Raw genomic sequence first — 10,321 nt, 5'->3', positions numbered from 1 at the left:
TTCTCTTCATAGCCAAAGGCTGTGTGAGCAGAGGTAAAACACACAGGTACTGAAGGCGGTACAACCTCATATGATGGCAGCACTGGCACCTGGGCCAACCCACTTTTAAATGAAAATACAAACTTTCACTAAGGTTAAGTGACCTCTTCAAAGTTATCTGAAAGTTAATGTCATGACCACAGCTAGAACCAGGTCTCCTCATTCCTCACCTCACAATTTAAAGAATAGGTTTTTTTAAGTTGCTAATGAAGTTCTGAAGCGTGGGAGCATTATTTTCTGGAAGAGACCAACTGGTGCTTATAGTAATTTCTCTGTTCAAACAGCCAGGAGTGAGTGTACAGATGTTAGCAGTCGTAAGCTACTTCACTTGAGATTTTTGCAGTGTTCTTTTTCTTCTTGATGGCTGTTCGTTTCCTAGTAATGACTCTACTTGAGTTTTTAAGTCAAGCTCTTCAAATAGTAAAATCATAATCTGTTCTAATTATGAAGTGTGTGGACTATTCCAAGTATCACTTGAAGGGAGAATTTATAGGGCAAGTGGCAGTTCGGGTCATGAAGTGAAGAGACCTTGGTGAGCCTCGGGAGACTCAGTCATGTGTTCAGTCATCCCTGGCCACTAACCAGCTGTGTCACCTTGGACGGACAAGTCAGTTCCTATTCAGAACACACCAACAGATAATTTTATGTGATACTTCTTACTCACATGTACGCTTTTGAGGGCAAGAATTTTGTCTTTTTCATCTTTGCATGGTAAACGGCTAATCGATGTTTGTTGAATGAATAAATGAATTGTTTTCTGTGTCTAGGTTTTCCCTTCTGTAAAATGGGGAAATCAGTACCTCTCTAGAATATTAAATGTGATAATAGATATGAAAGCATTTTGTAAAGTTCTCAGTATGCATAGAGGCATAAAGGCATTATTCCTTTGAGCTGTGAGAGAGCAGGGCAATGAATTGAGACACTGAGTTATCTCTTGATTATAACAGAACTGAAAAACTTTCCTCCCCTCAAAGACTTTATCTTTGGATAAGAAATAGCATCCAATATGTTGGTTTTGTTGATTTTACACTTAAAAAGATAGTGAAAACATTCCAAAGAGATCTATTTTTAGTATTTCTGAGAGTTTGTTCAATTTTGCTTATTATGTAGGCATATCATGTTGGAAATCCATAACAAAATTTTAGATACTTAGCTGGGGTTTTTTTATTTTTAATTTTTAAGCATTTCTTTTGTCAATTTTTGTGTAATAGAGACAGCTTCCTGTAATGTCTTTCTGGAAAAATATTTTAATGCTAAAATAATTCTTACTTGCCCACTAAAAGAACTTTTACAGGTACTTTTTGAAAGTCTAAATTGTTTCCTTAGAATAGAATTAGAAAAAAAATATACACAAATATCTCCGTGGAAGCTTTCTCAAGGTATAGGATGGAATAAGTGAGAACACCAAAAAGTTCACTTAAAGATACTCTTTCATTTACCACTTTGTCATCCAGACAAACCTATTTGTTCCTAAAAGATTTATGGAGAATCAGAAAAATAAAGATTACTGATTAGTAAAACAAAGTTTCTATATGATACAGTTACCCAAATGTGTGTGTTAGTTTTACTGTATATGTAAACTATGAACTATAACAAGTCACTGTTTTTGTTTCTTTAGATGGGTAGCCTATGAAAATCCTGACTTCACAGGAGAACAGTATATACTGGATAAAGGCTTTTATACCAGTTTTGAGGACTGGGGAGGAAAAAATTGTAAAATCTCTTCTGTTCAACCCATATGTTTGGTAAGGAGTTATATTTTTGTATGAGAATATTTAACTGAATTTTGGATTCCCTTAACGTGTAATACTTAACACTATAGAAGCTATTCTGAGATTGTTTTTAATAGTAATTGCTAATCTGGAAGAAAAAACTTTTTCAAGATATATGCTCTACTCATTTTCTTCTCTCTTCCCTTTAAAACTTTTTAGGATTCTTTCACTGGCCCAAGGAGAAGAAATCAGGTAACAAAAAAAATTCAATTTTTTATAATTACGGCCTTCCATTGAAAAGCTGAACTTACGTGTAAAATACCAGACATTTATGACATTTTGTTAGGTTTACCTATTTTTATGCCTTAAAATATAAATATTTCTAAATTAGATTTAATTTTAATGCTTGATAGCACTGACCCATATCTGTATACTTCCTATAAAATGCTCTTAAGTAGAATTTTTTATCGTTACATTAAATCAGTTTACATTAATACAGATTAATGTTTCAAATATATGTAGTTATTGCAATAGAGTAAAATGAATTTTCATATTTGCTGTGTTTGCATTAGACATTTCATATGATCTCTTTTATATGGTCTCTCAGTGAAGCCTTTGAATGCTGACTGTCTACAGCAACCGAAATGTTACATTTGTTATTTAGGCTTTTTAATGGATGTGTTCAGATGGTCATAATTATAGAGGCACAAACACCACTGTAGTCTTCTTTATTGGCATGTGCAAGATTCTAATCAGTCAGCAAGTATCTTCCATTGAGAGGGAGTAAAACTATGCTACATTTCCAAAATATAGTTTCTTGTAAATGTTAGAACTGATGAACAATTACTTTTGGCCACAATAAAGCTTTAAAATGCCTCATAGCTTGTTACAACAGGTTGTTCTTTAGAAAGCTGCCTCTATTGTTGAAACATCCTTTGATGTCTCAGAATTAAACAAGCATGAATGGTGCAGCCAAAGTATTTCTAATTGATCATTAATGTAGTAGAAAATTAAAGGATTTATAAAATTTATACCGGTTTACTGTAATGAGCTAACAGGTTATGTTTGGGTCATTATTTCAAAGGTTGAATAATGTGTTTGCAAAATAATTTTACATATTTCTCTTTCCTTTTTCAAAGATTCACTTGTTTTCGGAACCACAGTTTCAAGGTTCCAGTCACAGTTTTGAAGAAACAACAAGTCAAATTGATGATTCATTTTCCACCAAGTCTTGCAGGGTCTTAGGAGGCAGGTAAGTAGAGTGGACTGGCAGACAGAGCCTTATCACTAGGGGTGAGGGACATTGAATTTGCACACCAGCAAGTACTTAGTGGCCTCTTTAGGTGCTTAGTACTATATGAAATCACCAAATAATACAAGCCTCTGGTAGTGCTAAAGTATCCTTTGTAGCATCTGAGTGCGGGATGTCGGAGGATAATGGAGATCAGTGTGGACTGGAGAAGTTGAAGATCACCACCTCATTGTGCAATGGGATTCAAGCCAGGTTCTCTACTCTCTAGGACTGTCCCATCACCTGTAAAGGGGCTCTAGATAATCTCTAAGGCACCTCCCAAGGTAGATTTTTTTTACAGGTGGATAGAATAGGCATTCTGCATGCTAGGCGAAGGCATGGTTACACTGGTGTGTATGCTGATCAGGGAGTACTGACCCTCTCTAGCTGGGAGGTCTTTGTACTGGGGAGAGGAGAAGCAAGTTTGGACAGGGAGGGTGAGATCAGGTCTTGAAGGCTCCCGCTGAGCAAGACAGGGAAAGACAATAATATGGAAATGCCATGCTGAAAACAGTAGTTTTGCAAAAGCTTTACATTTACAGTAGAGCCCAAGGTCAGGGACAACTTGGTCAGGAAAACCTTAGAGCAACCTGTGCCAGACGTAATGAGGAACCAAGTCTAATAATAATAATAATAATAATAATAATAGTGCCTTTAATCATATAGTTCTTTATGGTCTAAACAGCACCATCATCTCACTTGCATTGCAAAGTGGAAAGAGCACTAGCTGTGCATTCAAACGTAGATTTACAGTTAAGCCTCATAGTTTATCAGCGCATACCTCCACCTCTGTCCAGGTTCCTCTTTATCCCCTACCCTGCTTCATTATTACCATCAGACATGTATTTTGTTGTTGTTGTTCATTTATTGTCTGTCTCAGCTCTCTAGAGTGTAAACTTCAGAATAGCAGGAACTTTGTTTTAGCCCAGCAATGGAAAAGTACCTGACACACACAATTAGTCCTCAATAAGCATTTGTTGTATTAAAAAAAAAAAAAATGAAACAAAAATGCCCAACTGTTGTAGTGAACCATGGTGCATCACCATTTTACAATAATGCTGAGACCCAGAGAAGCTAAGTGACTTAAGTCATTATAGTATTTTGACTCCTGGCCTAGTGCAGAGGTGTTGAAAACAAGGATAAAGGAATGTGAGAGAAATTTTGAGAGGGAACCAGTAGACCCAGGTGACTGACTAGCTATGAAGGTCGAGGTATTATTCAGAGGACTCCAAGGGCTTGACAAACTACACTGGCCAGAAGAATGGTGACACTGATGAGAGGACAAGGAAGGCTGGAAGCTGGAGAGGTAAAAACATGAATAACTTCCTGGAGAAAGAAGTTTTATTTTCCCAATGCAAAGCTAACAACTGACTTATTATGAAAAAATATTTGCCACAAGATTAAATGCAGTAAATATGTCCAGATATTTTTGAAGCAAGCACACTGTTAGCATAAGCATATGTTTATTTTATAGCATGCCACCTCTAAAAGTCAGACTTTTTGAATAGGAATCACTCAAATCACATATTGCACATGTGTGTGTGTGGTTTTTCCTACTGTAGCTGGGTTGTATATGATGGAGAAAATTTCTCTGGTAACCAATATGTGTTGGAAGAAGGCCACTATCCTTGTCTCTCTGCAATGGGATGCCTGCCTGGAGCAACTGTGAAATCTCTTCGTTTTATAGATGTGGTGAGTATGGCAGTGTGACTATAGTGTAACAAAGATGTATAGTTCACACAGCTGATAGTCAGAGCAAGAAACCTGCAAGTAGACCTACTCGGGACTTAAAGTCAGAGGCAGAAAAACAGCTGCAGTAGAACTTTACATCCCAGAATTTTCCGGTCTTTTTTGATCTTTAACATGTAAGTTTTTTGTTTGCTGTTTTCTTAGACTTCAGGTAAAGTATTGAGTCCATTATGGCACATAATCGTCATGGGTTAGTTCAAGGTCCCTCTCCTGTGTTGTTGGTTTTTCCATTTCATACCTGATCCCCATTTCCATTGCTTTCCCCTTTACAGGCACTGTTCTAAAGTGTTTGAGATGCAGCTTGGATATTCTTATAAAATGTTTTCCCAAAAAATCTATATTTAGGCTTTTGATTTATTAGTTTTTTGCTGTAGTTCTCATTGTATTATAAACATAACAATACTTACATTAAAAATTTTTAAGAGCTGTCCATTATGCTGTAGGTATTTCTAGTTTATTGATTCTAATTAGTACAAGTATTCTATCACATTTGTTCATTAAAAAAAATTTTTAACATTTTTTTATTTTTCCCTCCCTGCCCCCCCAGTAACCACTAGTCCATTATCCATGAGTCTGTTTGTTTGTCCCGTTCATTTGTTGCTTTTAGGTTTATATCCCACATTTAAGTGATATCATCTGATTTTCAACCTTTTCTGTCTGGCTTATTTCACTTAATATGATTATTTCAAGGTCCATCCAAGTTGCAAATGGCAGTATTTCATCTCTTCTTATGGCTGAGTAATATTCCTTTGTATATATATTCCATCACCATACTTTTTATTTAATCCTCACATGTATCCCTACGTACTTGTGTGAGAGTCTCAGGCAAGTATATTAAAGAGTGGATTTGCCAGATTTTGTGTGCATGAATATGCAGTTTCACTAAGTACTGCCAAATTCTACCACTTCAGATTCTTGCTGGCAGTGCATGAGTGTTCTCGGCTCCCACATCATTCTAATTTTTGTCCATTTGAAGGAATTGGGCAGAAAGTATTCTCATTGTTGTGTTAATTTGTGTTTCACTATTAGGTTGGTATCTCATAAACTTAATAGTCATTTGGGTTTTCTGTCCAATGAATTGCCTATTTATATCCTTTGTCTGGCTCTTTATTTAGTTTCTTGTATCTTTTGTTATTAATTGCAGAAATTTCATACAGTTTTTAAATGTGTTACTGCTTTAGAGATGTGCAGGCAAATGGCTTTTCCCAGTTTACCACGTACGTGCCAATCCAGATTACAGTGCCCCTTTTTGAACTACATCTTTAATTTTGATGTAGTCAAAGCAACATTCAGTAGAACAAAACTGCAAGATAATGTTCACGTTAGTCTAAATGTCTGTAGTTTGGGAAATATTTTTTTGGTAGCTGATCTCTCATAAAAAGCTTTAAACATATATAGTTGATTTTAGTTTTAAAGGCAGAAAGAATTAGCTTTATCTCATCCCTTACTGCCTGTTCAATTAAAATGTTGACCTTTCTTGAGATGTGAAAATAGTAGCAGTGAAACATGGAATGATGTGGTAAGATTCATTTGTTTACGGGTATCACAAACCATCTCTACACATTAATCTGTTTACTGGCCAACAAAACCTACATGTCAGGGCACATTCACGTAAATGAAACAGTAAGTCTCACACCCTTGCCACAAAACTTTAACAGGTAGGGAATTTTTGATGTATCATTTATGATTTTAGGATTATTATCATTAGAGATTAGTTTAAGGTCATGAGGGTCTATAATTTGAAAATAAATGAGTTTGAACATCAGGCTTCCATCTTGTTTTTTTCTCTCCTCCTAATAATTATTCCTACAGGAAAGTTGGGGAGCATGAATGCACAGAATCATTGTCTACTGACAATTAAAACAACAAAAAAAGGCAGTTGAAACTGCATTCAAGGTTGCCTGATTAACAGTTACCACTGGACGCCAAAGACTGCAGTAGCCCTCTGACCCTCACTATTTATGTCCATAGCAGTCCCAGCCCCTCTTTATCTCAATAGAAAATGGCAAGATTGAAAGAACTGACATTCCATTCTTTGTGCCTAGGATATCTTGCTCCCTCCCCCACCCCTGCCAGCTTTAAAACACTACTTACATTTACCTGCCCTCAGTGCAATAGGAAAACTTCCTGCCCCTCTCTCCTTCCTCTCTTTAGCTCTGGAGTATATTAACACCCAGACTTTCTGGGAAAGGGAGTTTGACGGGCCAAGTCTGGCCAGATCTTCTATTCCATCCTTGGAACAAGATGATTTTTGCATAATTTCAAGTTATTATCAAAGATGAGTAACTGAACAGTATCTTTGTTCCTAAACAGGAATTTTCTGAACCAACAATTATTCTTTTTGAAAGAGAAGACTTCAAAGGAAAAAAGATTGAACTTAATGCAGAAACAGTTAACCTCCGATCCCTAGGATTCAACACACAGATACGCTCTGTTCAGGTGATTGGTGGCATGTAAGTGAGTTACTTGTTTATTCAATAGACGAATAGAAGAATCGATTCTAAAAATTAAATTTGATTTTATTTCTCTCCTACATTACCTTAAACAAATTGACACATAACCCCCTATTTTCTGTAAGGGTTAATAATTATGTACTTTCACAGTATACCTTTTCCATATGGGAAAAGCCATATGTGAGGCGACTTTCATCTCTTCCTCCAGACTGTTAGTTTGCTTAAGGACTTTGTCTTTCACACCTCTCAGAGTACTTAGGGGAATGCTTTGAAAAGCAGTGCTCAGTAAATTTATTGAGCACTTTTTTAACAAGTAAGAAAGAGAGAGCTAATTTTTCTTGTCTTTTGAAAGACCAAGTCCTTTGATTTTGGAGTAAGGTCTGGGATTTCCCTTTAGCTAGGAGATGCTAACTAGCAGATGCTATGCATGATTAAAGGTCAACATGGCATCTCAACTTTGAATAACTGTAAAGATAAGATGCAAAAATAAGTAAGAATTATCAATGTAATGTTTTTAAGAAAGTATTCTTTCAAAAAACAGGTTTTGTCTGCCTGTATATATTAAATGTTGGAGGCGATTGTAGCTATTTAAAAAACAATCACCAGAGTGCTAGAATTATGGGTGATATTTTTTTCAGCAGGTTTTAATTTCTTTTTATGATAAAATGATCAAGATGATAACATTTTAGAGTTTCAGGATTAAAAGTCAAGAACACCTTTCCTTGATGTAACAGATCAGCTAGAGAGGAAGGCTGCTGGGTTGCCTGCATGCCATTGTGTGCTGGAACCTGTACTTGCTCAGGTGTGGGCACCAGCATCTCTAGGAGACCCGAGTTTCTTTAGCAGTTTTCTGAATTGAGAAAGATTACTCATTTTAGACAAAAATTTATTTTTTACCTAATTATCCCTTATATAGTACTTAGCACATGCCACACACAAAGAACTTTACAAATATTAACTATTCAAATAAAAGACCCATTATTACAACTGAAAATGTTTTATGAAAAGCTCACAGGAAGTACTGGGCTGTCCCACTAAAAGACTATCCTCTCTATTTCACTGCTTTATTGGAGGGAAAAACTTACCTATTCTCCTCAAGAATGGATCTTTTCTGGCATTACTCATGTACCAAGAATTTGCTGTTTGTCAAGAAATGGGTGTTTTAAGTGTTTTAGAAAATAAGGTAGTTTCCTTCTCGCATGTATGTTTACAGTATAAAGCTCAGTCTAAAAATTGGAAGCATTCTAAAAATAAGTGTAATTGGGGCCCACAGACAAATGGATATTGTAGCTTACTTGTGGTTACTACTTTTTTTTCCAGATGGGTTACTTATGAATATGGCAATTACAGGGGTCGACAGTTCCTACTGTCACCAGCAGAAATACCTAATTGGTATGAATTCAGTGGCTGTCACCAAATAGGTTCTCTACGACCTTTTGTTCAGGTATTTTTTTCTTCTTCGTGCTTTGAATAGACTCTGAATTTTTTTGGTGGGGAGTAAATATAATTCTAATTTTCAGTTTCAATTTTAAGTTTGAAATTGGCCCCTCCCTTTACCTACCCAGATTCCGGAATTGGGGCTCTGTTTTTGGTGTTAAGAGGCTGTGCCTGCTTTCAGAAATGCTACCATGCCTCACATCAAAACACGGCATGTCCCAAGGCTTGGGATGTCCATAGGTGGTAGGCTCCCTGCCCCAGGCACTTCTTTGAAATTTTGTCAAAATCTTACCGAGAAAATCCTAAAGTCTCTGTGACTCTTGGGTATAGTAATTATCCTTAATCCAACCTTGCCTTGGATTCTGCCCCAACTGTTGATGCTTGCTCAGTACTTCTAACAGTACAACTTATATATGATTACTACTGGGGTTTTTGTCTTCTAGAAACGAATTTATTTCAGACTTCGAAACAAAGCAACAGGGTTATTCATGTCAACCAATGGAAACCTAGAGGATCTGAAACTTCTGCGAATACAGGTCATGGAGGACGTTGGTGCGGATGATCAGATTTGGATTTATCAAGAAGGATGCATCAAATGCAGGGTGAGCTTTCAGGATTAGACAAAGGTCTGGGATAGCATCTTCAAGTAGATGCTATTTCATGATTCCTGGAGCACTTTCAGGGTTTTCATGAAAATATTTCTTAGCTCTTATAAAACCGGTCTAGGAACTTAAAATGAGAGGTAAATCTAACACTGATCCAAGATAGAGTATTTATATCTATACGTGACTTTTACATAGTCATAGAAAAAGGAAGTAGCTGTTACTCTTTTTTCTTAGTCTACTTGTTATAGAAATAAACTATAAGCCCCAACATTATTAAAACAAATCACTCTTGGTTGTTTTGGAGGACCTCACAGACTAGGACACAGAGTGAATAGGTATCACTCTATGTAGGACACAGTCCATTTCCTAAGTGTCAATCATACCTTGTAAAATGGAAAACACTCCATTCTCCCTCTCGCATCATTCTTGCCATAATACACATTTAAGAGCAGAATGTAGTAAGATTTTATGAGAGAAGCTCATGCTTCAACTGTAGATATTCTTTTTAGCTCCTTGATTTAATGGGCTTGACTGTTTGCTCCTGATTTTTTTTTTAACTTGGTGCTCCATGAGTCACAAGAAGGCATACAGCCTTGTGAAAGGCTTGTTAATTAGGTCTGTTGAGCTTGAGGGAGAATCCTTTCTGTAAACAGAAGTACTGTTTAGACATGCATAGAATAGCATGAGCTATAATATGGAAGCATAAAAAAAAAAAAACAATTTCTGCCTTTGAACTAAAAAATTCAATGAAACACTACCTTTCATCAATAATTTCTAACAAACATTTCAATGAGAGAAAGTAAAGTGTCCTAGATTATCACAATCTTTTTATCTCAATATAGAATAGTATACTTTTCATAGGCATTTTCTGTAACAGTGTGTGTTAATGTCATGTGAACATTGTTTATATATTAAGGGTAGATTCACTTCAGGTAAGGACTCATAACACTTTTGATTTAAAACATACTTTACTACATTTGTATTCTTTTTTTATAGTTGGGTAGTACGCCTTTTGAGAAAATTTTAGACATTTCT

The 10,321-nt window shown here is 36.0% G+C and overlaps 1 protein-coding gene across 1 annotated transcript in view; it reads left to right on the top strand.

The window, feature by feature from the left end:
• Nucleotides 1-10,321, top strand: part of CRYBG1 (crystallin beta-gamma domain containing 1) — a 52,076-nt gene that overhangs the window by 35,747 nt on the left and 6,008 nt on the right. Inside the window, exons 11-18 of the mRNA XM_023530958.1 lie at nucleotides 1,658-1,784; nucleotides 1,971-2,003; nucleotides 2,891-3,003; nucleotides 4,605-4,734; nucleotides 7,105-7,244; nucleotides 8,565-8,688; nucleotides 9,125-9,283; nucleotides 10,203-10,218. Coding sequence (XP_023386726.1) covers nucleotides 1,658-1,784; nucleotides 1,971-2,003; nucleotides 2,891-3,003; nucleotides 4,605-4,734; nucleotides 7,105-7,244; nucleotides 8,565-8,688; nucleotides 9,125-9,283; nucleotides 10,203-10,218 — 842 coding nt within the window. The remainder of the gene's footprint in view (nucleotides 1-1,657; nucleotides 1,785-1,970; nucleotides 2,004-2,890; nucleotides 3,004-4,604; nucleotides 4,735-7,104; nucleotides 7,245-8,564; nucleotides 8,689-9,124; nucleotides 9,284-10,202; nucleotides 10,219-10,321) is intronic.

The sequence above is a fragment of the Pteropus vampyrus genome, unplaced genomic scaffold (genome assembly GCF_000151845.1).
Source record: "Pteropus vampyrus isolate Shadow unplaced genomic scaffold, Pvam_2.0 Scaffold58, whole genome shotgun sequence".
Classification (NCBI taxonomy): domain Eukaryota; kingdom Metazoa; phylum Chordata; class Mammalia; order Chiroptera; family Pteropodidae; genus Pteropus; species Pteropus vampyrus.
The sequence above is the reverse complement of the archived record's forward strand: the minus strand, read 5'-3'. Positions and strand labels throughout refer to the sequence as shown.